The sequence below is a fragment of the Cicer arietinum genome, chromosome 1 (genome assembly GCF_000331145.2).
Source record: "Cicer arietinum cultivar CDC Frontier isolate Library 1 chromosome 1, Cicar.CDCFrontier_v2.0, whole genome shotgun sequence".
NCBI lineage: Eukaryota > Viridiplantae > Streptophyta > Magnoliopsida > Fabales > Fabaceae > Cicer > Cicer arietinum.
In genome coordinates, this window is record NC_021160.2 from 25,501,133 (window position 1) to 25,512,736 (window position 11,604).

Sequence of the window (11,604 nt, forward strand, 5' to 3'; positions counted from 1 at the left end):
TTATCAAAGGAACTAAGGATGAGCTGGACATGGATAGTGCTCCGGCATATGTTGGAAGCTTCGCAGACCAAACTCATGCTACCTTATCCGCAACTGATCACCAAGATTCTCAAACGCTTTAAGGTGTCTTTGGTAAATGAAGAATCTGTCAAGACCACCCTGGTTTTTGGAGAATCAATTGTGAATCAGATGCAATTGAAAAGGGTGCAAGGTATTTGGATGAGATCACAGCCTGCAGCTGAACCGGCACAGCCTCCACCTCCACCTCCGTCTCAACCAGAAACTGTCTCTGCTCCTCCTGCTTTTGTTGATAAAATCTTGGAATTCATTGAAGCTCAGATGGCCCATAATGCTCAAGTGTTGGAATTTCAGTCCAGAGTGGAAGCACGTCTAAGGACTATGCAAGCCTCCTTGACTGCAGTTGTTCAATCTGTGGATGAGATTCAGACACACCTCGGCATCAAGCTCTCATTTGAAGATGTGGCAGACATCGGTCGTCAAGCAGCTGAGGAACCTAACCTAGATCCCTTAGTTAACCCTGAGACTCACGAAGAGGAGACACCTGCTGAGGGTAATACAGCGGTCTCAGCCCCTTCCTTAGATGATAGTGAGCCCCAGCCTAGCTTAGGAGCTTAGGTTCTTAGGATCCATGCTGTTTTTGCCATGTCTTGCTGTATTCCAGTGATTTTAATTAATGAATATGACAGTTTATTCCTTATCTATACATTCATCTGATATGTTCATAACTTGCTTTGATTGTGTTGACAGTTTTTTTTCAAGTTAAATAGTTTCAAACCCATGCTTATGTTCTGTAACATAGGGGGAGAAATTAATTTTTCTGCCTTTTTGTCTTAAATGACAAAGGGGGAGAACAATTATAACTTGATGAACTGCTTATGCTTATATATTGTTTTGTTTTTTTTTTTCTGATATTGTCAATATGATCTGATCTGATATGTTCTGATACATGTTCTACATGCTCTGATCTGATCATCAATAATTTTATGATGCTATTAAATGAATGTCTGAAACTGCTCAAGTTACAATTTGGTTGAATTGTCAATTATGCCAAAAAGGGGGAGATTGTTGGATTTTGATCCTTTAATTCCTAATTTTGACATAATTAATAATTCAACAATGTTCATACAATGCATGATAAATCTAATATTTGAATTGAGCAAGATTTCAGGAACCATAATCAAACCCTACACACTTGGATCAAATTGCTTGGAACACAAGAAATCAACAAAAGTTGAATTCTGAATCTGTAAATCGATTGGGAAATCGATTTCATAACAAGGGTGTAAGGAAATCTTAAGTGTTTGTGAATGTGCAATCGATTAGGCAATCGATTAGATTAATTAAAAATGAAAAATGCACAAGTCAGTAGCCTCTGATTTGGAGAAAATCGATTGGTAAATCGATTGAACATTTCACAAATCAAACCTGATGGTAACACATCGATTGGTAAATCGATTGGATGAGTCACAGTGGCACTCCAGTGCTGAGGGAATCGATTGGCAAATCGATTGACAAAGTATCATTTGAAAAATGACCTCACCTGTGACAAATACAATCGATTGGACAATCAATTGTTAACACTTTTATTTTGATAAAGTTTGGTTGCAATCGATTGGCAAATCGATTGAACTAAACACCAGGTAAAAACTTTTCAGGAACATGACACCACATCGATTGACAAGTCGATTGATATGAAATAGCTGAGCCACTGTTTTGAAAACAATCGATTGGCAAATCGATTGAAATAAACTTTTTGAAAACACAGTGAACTCTGAGATTGTGACCAAATCGACTCTGTGTTTTTATACATCGACTCTGAGATTTGGCAAATCGATTGCGTAATCGATTGAAAATAGTTTTATCAAAACAGATTCCCAGAAATCGATTAGGCAATCGATTTATACAGGTCTGGACATGTTTTACTGAAAAGTGTTGTTTTAAAGAATCGATTGGTAAATCGATTAGCTTGTATAGTTTCAAGATTAAAGAAAACCAAGATCGCGATAATCGATTGGCAAATCGATTTAGCTCATTTTATAACTTTACAAAATCGATTGGGAAATCGATTTCGTAGTTGGTTTTTCAGAAACTATATAAGATGTCTTTCAATCTTTATTCTAACAACTTCTTAGAACTTTAACACAACATTTTCATAACTTTCATAATTTCTCACAACGCTCTTAGCTGTTCATAACAACAAACTAACAACTTCATAATTGTGATTACAGATCTCAATACAGTTTGTTGACAATCCAAGAGAAATGATAATGTGCTCAAGAACAATCCATGAATATCCAGATTTGTGAAGAGCAACATTCATAAAGATTGAAGACCCTTTTGTTTTACAATCTTTATTCTTTCTGTAATAAAACTTTGAACGAAATAGAACGCAAGAAAAGCCAGCTCGAAACTGGTGGCTACTTTCTTGGGTGAGAGGACTCAACAAGAAAGAGTCGCACTTTGATTCTGTGATAGGCTGCTGAGTGTCTTCAAGGATCAGAGGGTATTCAATAGGAAAGATATAATTAGAGATTGATAGGTTTCAGGGAGGAAACTGGACAATCTGTAATTGATTCTTTCTATTGAAGGAGAAGAAAATCTGAAATCCGATTGGATTTTCAGGACTGGACGTAGGTTGTTGTGGAACAACCGAACCAGGATAAATCTCTGTGTCTTCTTCTCTAACTCTCTCTCTCTTTAAATTTTCTATATTGCTAACTTTGCATGCCTCAAAATTTAATTTCCGCTGTGCGCTTGATACAGATTAATTTGGTAACGAAAACTGATATATTTTCTTTATTGCGAGGTCACTGATACCAACAACATGATCTAATTGAGAGAGAACCAACATAGGGTTTCAAGTGAAGGACAAAAGAGACGATACCAATTGCGTGAAGTTTGGGTTTTAGAAAGATGATGAAAGAAAGGAACGGAGAAACACGGACAACACACACACTCACACACACACACATATATATATATATATAAGAAATCAAATTATATAATAATAATAATAATAATAATAATAATAATAATAATAATAATAATAATAATAATAATTGAGAGACTATTATGTGTGTAGACTAATTGGTTAACTTTAATTTTAAATAGAGATTTTAGTATTGTTGATTTTCTTAATTCTCCTCTAGATTTATTAATTTTGATGATTGTGAAGGGATGTCATTACCTCGTTTTGTTTCTTAAATTTTCTTTATAATTTTCTCTTTTAAGAAAACTAATAACAATAGAGATTGAGAGAGAGATGAAAAAGATGGTTTATAAATAAGAAATATGAGAAAAATAGGAAGGAAGAGAATGTGTTTACTTTTAATATTTTAATTATTTATTTAATCATAAAAAAATTATGATTGGTTGTTTGTAAAAGATGATGTGTTAGGTATGTTTTTCCTTATGAATTATTCACAACTAACAAGAAACGTATATTAAGGAACACCAATAATGCATTTTGGGAAGAAATGAAGATGGAGTAAAATAATTGAGTGCCTTCGGATCTAATCAAATTCATAAATTCAATCACAAACATATTTGATTAATGGAGGTATCAAGTGGAGGAGGAGGAATAGAAGAGAAAGGAATGTTTGAGTATTTCGGTTGGATTTATCACCTAGGAGTTAATTCTATCGGCCATGAATATTGTCACTTGCGTTTTCTTTTCATTAGAGGCAAATGTGTTTCTATGTATAAACGTGATCCTCATCAGAACCCTGGCATTGTATTTCTCTTCCATCCTTTATCTTTCATTGTTATATCATCATTTCTTCTTTTTGCAAAAGTTTTTACTTTTAAATAGTTGATCCTTGATATTATTTTAGAGAATCACTATCAGATTTTCCTTTTGAGGCCTTTAACAGGGTCACGTTGCAATCGTCTACACATTGAAAACACTTATGCTACGGCCTAAATCGTGGTCGTAGACGTTTCTTTAAACCTTTGCATGTTTCCATTCATTAATGCTACTTGATTATATATTGGAGTAGCGTGAATGCTACAATATTGGATATTTAAAAGGAACATGGGCATTGTTAATATAATTGAAGTTATAGAGGTTTTGAAAAGTATTATATTGTAACCATGGTTTTAAGTTGTAGCGGTAGCATTAAAAAATATGATTTAATGTTGTTATGGATTGCGAAAGTCACAATGTGAATCAATTAACAGCATTATAAAAATATTATTTAAATTATTTCTATTACTCCTTCAATTTCCTAATGCATGTCACATTTTGAGTTTTTTTGGTTATTAAAGATAAACTAGTTTGACAAAAAAAAATTCTATTATATCTTTGATTTTCTCCACTTTATTTATTGAACCTCTCATTATTACTTTTAATAAATTTTTCAAAAAAGTGATTTTTACCTTGGTATGTTGAAAACAAAGGGATTCTTCCATTTTGTTTGCAACCGAGTTTTATTACAACTATTATTCTTGTAGCACTATTTAATTGCAGTCATTTTTCTTTGATTTTTTTTTATCACTTTACTAAAACAGGAAATGAGAAATGGATTGCGCATCCGCATTTCGTTTTATAAACCCTTGATTGAAACAACAATTGTGGTTGACGATTATAATTTGAACGTATGATCAAATTATATGTATAATATATAAATGATCATATTTTTATGATTTATATTTTAATGCACCACTAGCTATATACATAGTATAAATAATGGTGTTTTAATTAAATATGCATTCTTGCTGGTTTCAAATATTCAATAATGTTATGGTTTTTCTTATTTATGTTGTTTTCATCTAATTCAACGAGATCTCATTTATGTTGTTGATGCAATAACGTTTTGATATTCTATGTTAAAATTTCCATTTTGTTCAGAAACCCATTAGGCAAGGTGTCATAGGGCCCACATTGATGGTAGAGGAGCTTGGGCGTCGAAAGGTCAACAATGGGGTAAGGTCTTGTTTTTGCATTTCTATGTTCAATGAATTCAAGTGATTGTGAATTTATTTTTATCTTTTGAAGAAATCTCAAAACAAACTTCTTTGTTGTGATTTCATGATATATAGGTTTAATTCAATCACATGATTTCTATAACATAGTCCGAATTAGTTTTGGTTCATGATGGACCAACTCCATTCCTAATGATAAATTATAACATTATAACTATTTAATATTTCATAACATATCAATAGTGATTTAAAGTTGAGCAATTGTAGATCAAAATTTGATGTAAGCTAAATGAGTTTCATTTACTTTCACAGGATTTTTATGTCATACGCTTTTACAATCGATTAGATGAGTCCAGAAAGGGAGAAGTAAGTTAAAGTTTCCACTTCTGAATTGTTTCTTTTACAATAGTTGAAAGAAATGTGCTTGTTGTATTGCATTCTTTTAACAAGTGTATAAAAGTTTATAAAGAACACATAGTGCAACTCTTAGAAGTATTAAATAGAATTCTATGCTTCAATCCTTTGTCATATGGCATAAAAAGAAATGATATTTTTAGTTTTCATATGAAAACTTAGTTAATTAGTTGTCTGTTACTCATCCTGTCATTGCTTTTGTATGCTTTTGTAGTTTAGCATGCTAGTCAATTTTTGCAGTCTTCCTATTATGTTTACTTCTAGCAGTGAAGTAAATTAAATAAAAATGGATTAAATAAAATTAATGTATTTGGTCAAAACATTGGATCAAATACATAATTTTTTTTTTACCATACATTTTCTTATATTTGAGATCCAAGGGAACATCATACTAGTGTGTATTGCATGTTGTTAAGATTCTGATTATTAATAATTTGAAATTAAATAAGTTTAGAATTATGTAGAACTTCTATGTAAGAATCTAGAAGTGATTTAATTATATAAAATTATGCAAAATATCTAGAAGTGGGTATTAATTAGGAAGCTCTTAGAAATCTGTCTAGAGTTATCTATTTGTACATATAAATACTCCATTGTACTTGACATCATGCATCAAGTAAATTGTGAGTTTTCTATTAGAAATATTTTCCTTTCTCTAACAAAGTGGTATATAGAGCTTGGTTGTGAGAGTTGAGAAATAGTGACTTGTGATTACACTACTTTCCACTTTCCTCTTCTAAATAAAGAGAATTATGAAAAATTGTGTCTTCACATGAAAGCATTGCTTGACTGTCAAGGTGTATGGGAGATTGTTGAAAAATGCTATGATGAGCCACAAGATGAAGATGGATTGTCTCAAGTTGAGAAGAAGGTTTTGACAAAGACAAGGAAGAAGGATCAACAAGCTCTTACTCTCATTCATCAATGTTTGGATGATTCTATGTTTGAGAAGGTTGTCGATGCTATGAATTCAAAGGAAATTTGGAAGATTTTGGAGAAATCACTCCAAGGCATTGACAAAATGAAGAAGATAAGACTTCAATCTCTAAGGGGAGATTTGAAGCTTTGAAGATGAAGGATTCCAAATCGATTTCAGATTATTGCTCAAGGGTGAAGACAATTTTTAATCAAATGAAGAGATATGGAGACAAGATAGAATATGTTCGTATAGTGGAGAAAATTCTTCATTCCTTGACTCCTAAGTTCGAGTATGCAGTATGTGTTATTGAAGAATCAAATGATCTGGACTCAATGTCCATTGAGGAATTAGAAGGTTTATTGCAAGCTCAAGAAGATTGAATGAAGAAAAGGTAAGAAGAGCCATTAGAGCAAGTTCTCAAGATCAACGCTTCGTTGAAGGATGACAGAAGATATAATAATAATAATAATAATAATAATAATAATAATAATAATACTAATAATAATAATAATAATAGTAATAACAATAATAATAATAATAATAATAATAATAATAATATTATTATTATTATTATTATTATTAATAAAAAAAATAAAAATAATAGTAATAATAATAATACTAGTAAAAACCATTTGAATGTCTAGTTATGCAAATTTCATGTGACACATGTCAAGTCCTCATAGTGAATATTGTGTGTTCAGGTCTTACATATGTTAGGTGTATGGACAAAATAACCAAAAAATTCCCCTTTGATCTAGATATTTAAGTTGAGTAAGGTTCAATCTATTTTGCATTCTAATATTTAGGAATGCTCTAATGTGTAGGTTAAAAGTCATAGTTTCATATTTTTGAGATTATCCATCAAGTTAAAATACCAGGATACGTATTCTACTTGTTTTAACTTTTGATTTTATTTATCTTAGTGGTTATTTGGAGAACATGATATTTCTTAAGGTATGTTTATGCCTCTATATGCTGACAAGCTAGTGCAATTAAGATTAGTGTTTCTTGATCAATATACATTTATTGAAGGTGGTAAAATTTAATCTACTTATGATGTAAGCTTGTAATTACCTGATCGAGATGATGGACATTCTCTGTCCATACCATATTATCATGTTCTTGTACTTTTCTTGTTTGTTTTTCTTTATTTAGTATAGAAATGAGTATTTACATATTTTTTATTTTCAAGATTTCTTGTGCAACGGCTGGGGAAGCCCAAAGATGGATGGAAGCATTTGAAAATGCCAAGAATCAGGTATGAGAATATAACTGTAAGGGTGTGTATTGGAGTTGTTGGAATTCAGTTATGTGTGGTTAGTCCCACGTTGACCAGGAATGGAGGCTATATTGGATATATAAGGAGAATGACCCATAATCCTAATACCATAAGGTTTTGGGTTGAGATGTGGTGTCTAAGTCTCTTATGAATCATTGTTTAGTCCATTCTGAATGTCGGGCACCCTCGGAGTTAATATTTTCAACTATATAGAATTTAGTAGTCCATTAAAATTATGAATGTAACTCTTTTTCGATCTAAAAGAATATGACATATCATTGAACAATATCAATATTTAATAAAAATTTCACTTTACTCAATATATTCTCTTTGTAGGCTGAGTATGAGTTGTCAAGAGGAGCAAGTGCTAGAGATAAACTGAATCAAGGAATTGAGTATGCAATTTTTTTTCTTTGATGACATATAATTATCCAAACTTAATATAGAATAACACGAACAGTCTAATCATTGATGCAACTTTTCTTTGTTGTCTATATAAATCAATATTTAATATAAGTTTAACTTTATTCAATATATTCTCTATTTTCATGGTATGAATTGTTACTATTAAGTCATTATGTCGTATTTTTTTTCTATATTTTTTAGTCAACACATTCTTTCTATTTCAAACTCTTAAACTTTGATTTTCGATTCCAAATCTTTACAAATTGAATTGATTTCACTTTAAACCTTCTTTGCTAAGAACTAACAAAACAAATATCACTTTTTATCCAAAATTAGGAGATCCCAAATCTATTATCTCTTTTTAACCTCACATTTTGCAACTTCAATCAAATTTATTGAATTTCAATTATTATTTCATTTCCCTCATCCATCGTAATCATAAAACCACATATAATTGTATAGAAAATGAGAATTTATGGTTTTTCAATAAAAGAAAAGTAATGGCAAGACCAAATTGACTTAACCGTAAAAGTAGAGGGACATGGATGTAAAACTTAAAGTATGAAAATAATACATTGTCCAACATAAGAGTCCAATTCAAAAGTGAGATAAATCCAAAATTTAATATTTTCAGAGATACGCCTTACAGTTAAATCTCATTGTTCATGTTTGGCGGGTTAATATTTATGAAAGATTTGTTTAGTTTTTGAACCATTTTTAGGTGGTCTGCCTTAGAAGTCTTACATTAATAACTTGTCATAAATTAGCATATCACTTCTCTTCTATTTTGGAAGGATCAATCTAGAAGGACATCGACATATAGTGAGGCGGTATGCATCTGGGCTAAGGAAGCTTATAAGAATTGGCCAAGGTAACTTAATAAACATTGATTGATTACAAATATTTATTTCGGGAATTTTGATATCTTATTAATGATTCATACATCTTATGGGGTCTTTTTTTTTTAATACCCTCTTTTTGAAAAAAAAGACACTAAAATACCCCGGTTTGAAAAAAATGCCCTTTTTTTAAAAATCAAGTGGGAAGTCGCCATTTGGAACTCAGATTTCTTTAAGGAAGTCGCCATTTGAAATGGCGACTTGTAAGTAAAGAAAAAAAAAATGAGGCATTTTGGTATATTTTTTTCACATGGGAGTATTTTAGTGTTTTTTTTTCAAAAAAATGATATTGAAAAAAAAAACCCATCTTATGATTACATAAACCACATGCAATGCATTCTACCAAAGTGAGATTTACGTCATCGATATGTACAAAAAAAGTGCAGACATGGGATATTATTTTTTCCTTTCCTTTTAAAGGTCCAGAGACACTCTTACGGCTATCATCAAAGTTTTTCGGTAGTTCAGATGCGTTTGAAGGGGACACAGGAGATGCATTTGATGCACATCATTGGAAATGTGTTCGTACAATGTCTGGTACTATTCTTTGACCGCACACACACTAAATTTTACAGCCTATTTCAATCTCATGTTTTATTGCTTCAATACCTTATTTTGTTAATATTTATTAAAGTTTGTATAAGTATAAGGTTATCCTTTTTCGTATAGAGGGATTCAAAACTGAAATCATGGTGTCATGGTGTCAAGTTGCGGATCTTGACAAGTTTAATTGGGGGTTAAGATAAAAATAAAATATTTTTAATTAATCTTATATATTTTATTTTGGTGTAATGGTAATTCTAATTTTTAGATGTATTAAAAGTACTTGGTTCGAATCTAAGTATTTACTATTTTGTCAAAAAAACAACTATATTTACAATAAAAATAACAAATTATTATCAAGGAAACTTGAACCAAGGACATGAAGTTTATGAAAATCTCCATTACCAATAAGCTACTCTACAATTTGATATTTTTAGCGAGACATTGGTTATATATACCATATATTATAGATAAATATTATTTTAGGTATACCTATTTTTACCAAAGAAGAAAATTTTGGGGTGGTCGTGGCCTCCCCCTATCATAACTAAGATCCATCCCTGCATAAAGCTCCAACAATGGCAGAGTCTAGGAAAAGAAATATTTGGTTACATGAAATTATATTTATATTAATGTGAATGGCATGTTGGATCTTAATTAGACAAGAGAAAACACTTATCCTCATTTATACAAGCTAAAGGTTTCCTGTAACACTCTGATCTTTAACAGCGCGAGTATATTTTTTTTAAAAAACAAATTCATAAAAACAAAGAAATAAAGAAGGAAATACTTTTGGATAAATATTTAAGTCGTAATATAACGACAAAGTCAACAATTATTTACAAGCAGCGGAATAGTTTTTGAAATAAATATCCAAAGTATTCAAACATCAAAACACACCGGGGCTATGAGGCCTATCAGACATAGCTCATACCCCTGGGGTATTCCCGGAAGACCTGTACAAAAGCATTGCCCCAAGAATTTTAACTCCCTCCACGTCACATCAAAAAGTGGTACATGGACCCATCAAATTTAATAGTCAATCTGACAATATTGGTATAGGTACAATCTTCCAACATACACTAAATACATCCACAAAAGAAAGACCTCTAGTCCCTATACAACCGTCTAATGTGATCATACTACAAAAAAAATATACGACCCGGGTGATCTCCACGCGCCCCGCAAGATCCTCCTGACACAACTCCAGTTAGGTATGTCCAACTACCTTCCCATCCACAAGGTACTAACCGGTTGGATGATTCTGGTTCTCATATGAGGGCAAAGCCCAGATTTCCACAATAACTGTAAAGGGTCACCAACCGAAATTAAATTTCAATGCATAAAATACCCTTTCAACTTAGCATGCACCTTAAAAGGGTTTGCATATGCCAAACATGCATAAACAAAGTTGAAAATGAAGTTTTAAACAAAACTGCACTGTCGTATTTGAATACAACATCTTTGTATTCCAATACAAGGCTGTTTTAGAAGTCAGTAGAAACAACAGGATGCTTGTATTCGACTACAAGCTCTGTGTATTCGACTACACAGCTGAAAAATAAGTCAATAGCCAAATCAGGATGGTTGTATTCGAATACAACCTTCTTGTATTCGAATACACATCAGAAAACAGCAGAAAACATCAAAAATCAGCTTTTAAAGAGGTTTCGCAATCCATCAACACTTTCACACAAATCCAAACAATCACACTTACCAATTATGGCACAATTACAACAACAATTTGAGTTTACACACACAATCATAACATTAAATCAAACATGACTCGCGAGGTTTCGCAATCAATCAACACTTGCACACAAATCCAAACAATCACACTTAGCAATTATGTCATAATCACAACAAAAACTTGAGTTTACCCACGTAATCATAACATTAAATCAAGCATGACTCGCGTGCCATGCACCCTAATGCAATGCGTATATGCCAAAATGCATGGACTCAGAATTCCAATCAAAACCCTCCCCGAAGGGCCGTAAATCATAATTGTACCGCCTATCACAGGTCGAAGTACTAAATTACCGAGGTGCCACCTATCACGTGTCAACACGATTTACTAAAAACGTAAATCGTAAATGTACTGCCTATCACAAGCCAAAGTACTATTTACCGAGGTGCCACCTATCATGGGTCAGCACGATTTACCAAAAATGTGTAGTCTATCACGAATCTTACACGAC

At 31.9% G+C, this 11,604-nt stretch overlaps 1 protein-coding gene across 1 annotated transcript in view; it reads left to right on the forward strand.

Moving 5' to 3' along the window:
- The first annotated feature begins 3,473 nt into the window (after nt 1-3,473).
- The window catches only part of LOC101499820 (protein ENHANCED DISEASE RESISTANCE 2-like), a 37,604-nt gene continuing 29,473 nt past the window's right edge, over nt 3,474-11,604 (forward strand). The window contains exons 1-7 of the mRNA XM_004488200.4: nt 3,474-3,754; nt 4,871-4,945; nt 5,257-5,310; nt 7,470-7,535; nt 7,893-7,951; nt 8,756-8,832; nt 9,281-9,397. Coding sequence (XP_004488257.1) covers nt 3,575-3,754; nt 4,871-4,945; nt 5,257-5,310; nt 7,470-7,535; nt 7,893-7,951; nt 8,756-8,832; nt 9,281-9,397 — 628 coding nt within the window. The 5' untranslated portion in view covers nt 3,474-3,574. The remainder of the gene's footprint in view (nt 3,755-4,870; nt 4,946-5,256; nt 5,311-7,469; nt 7,536-7,892; nt 7,952-8,755; nt 8,833-9,280; nt 9,398-11,604) is intronic.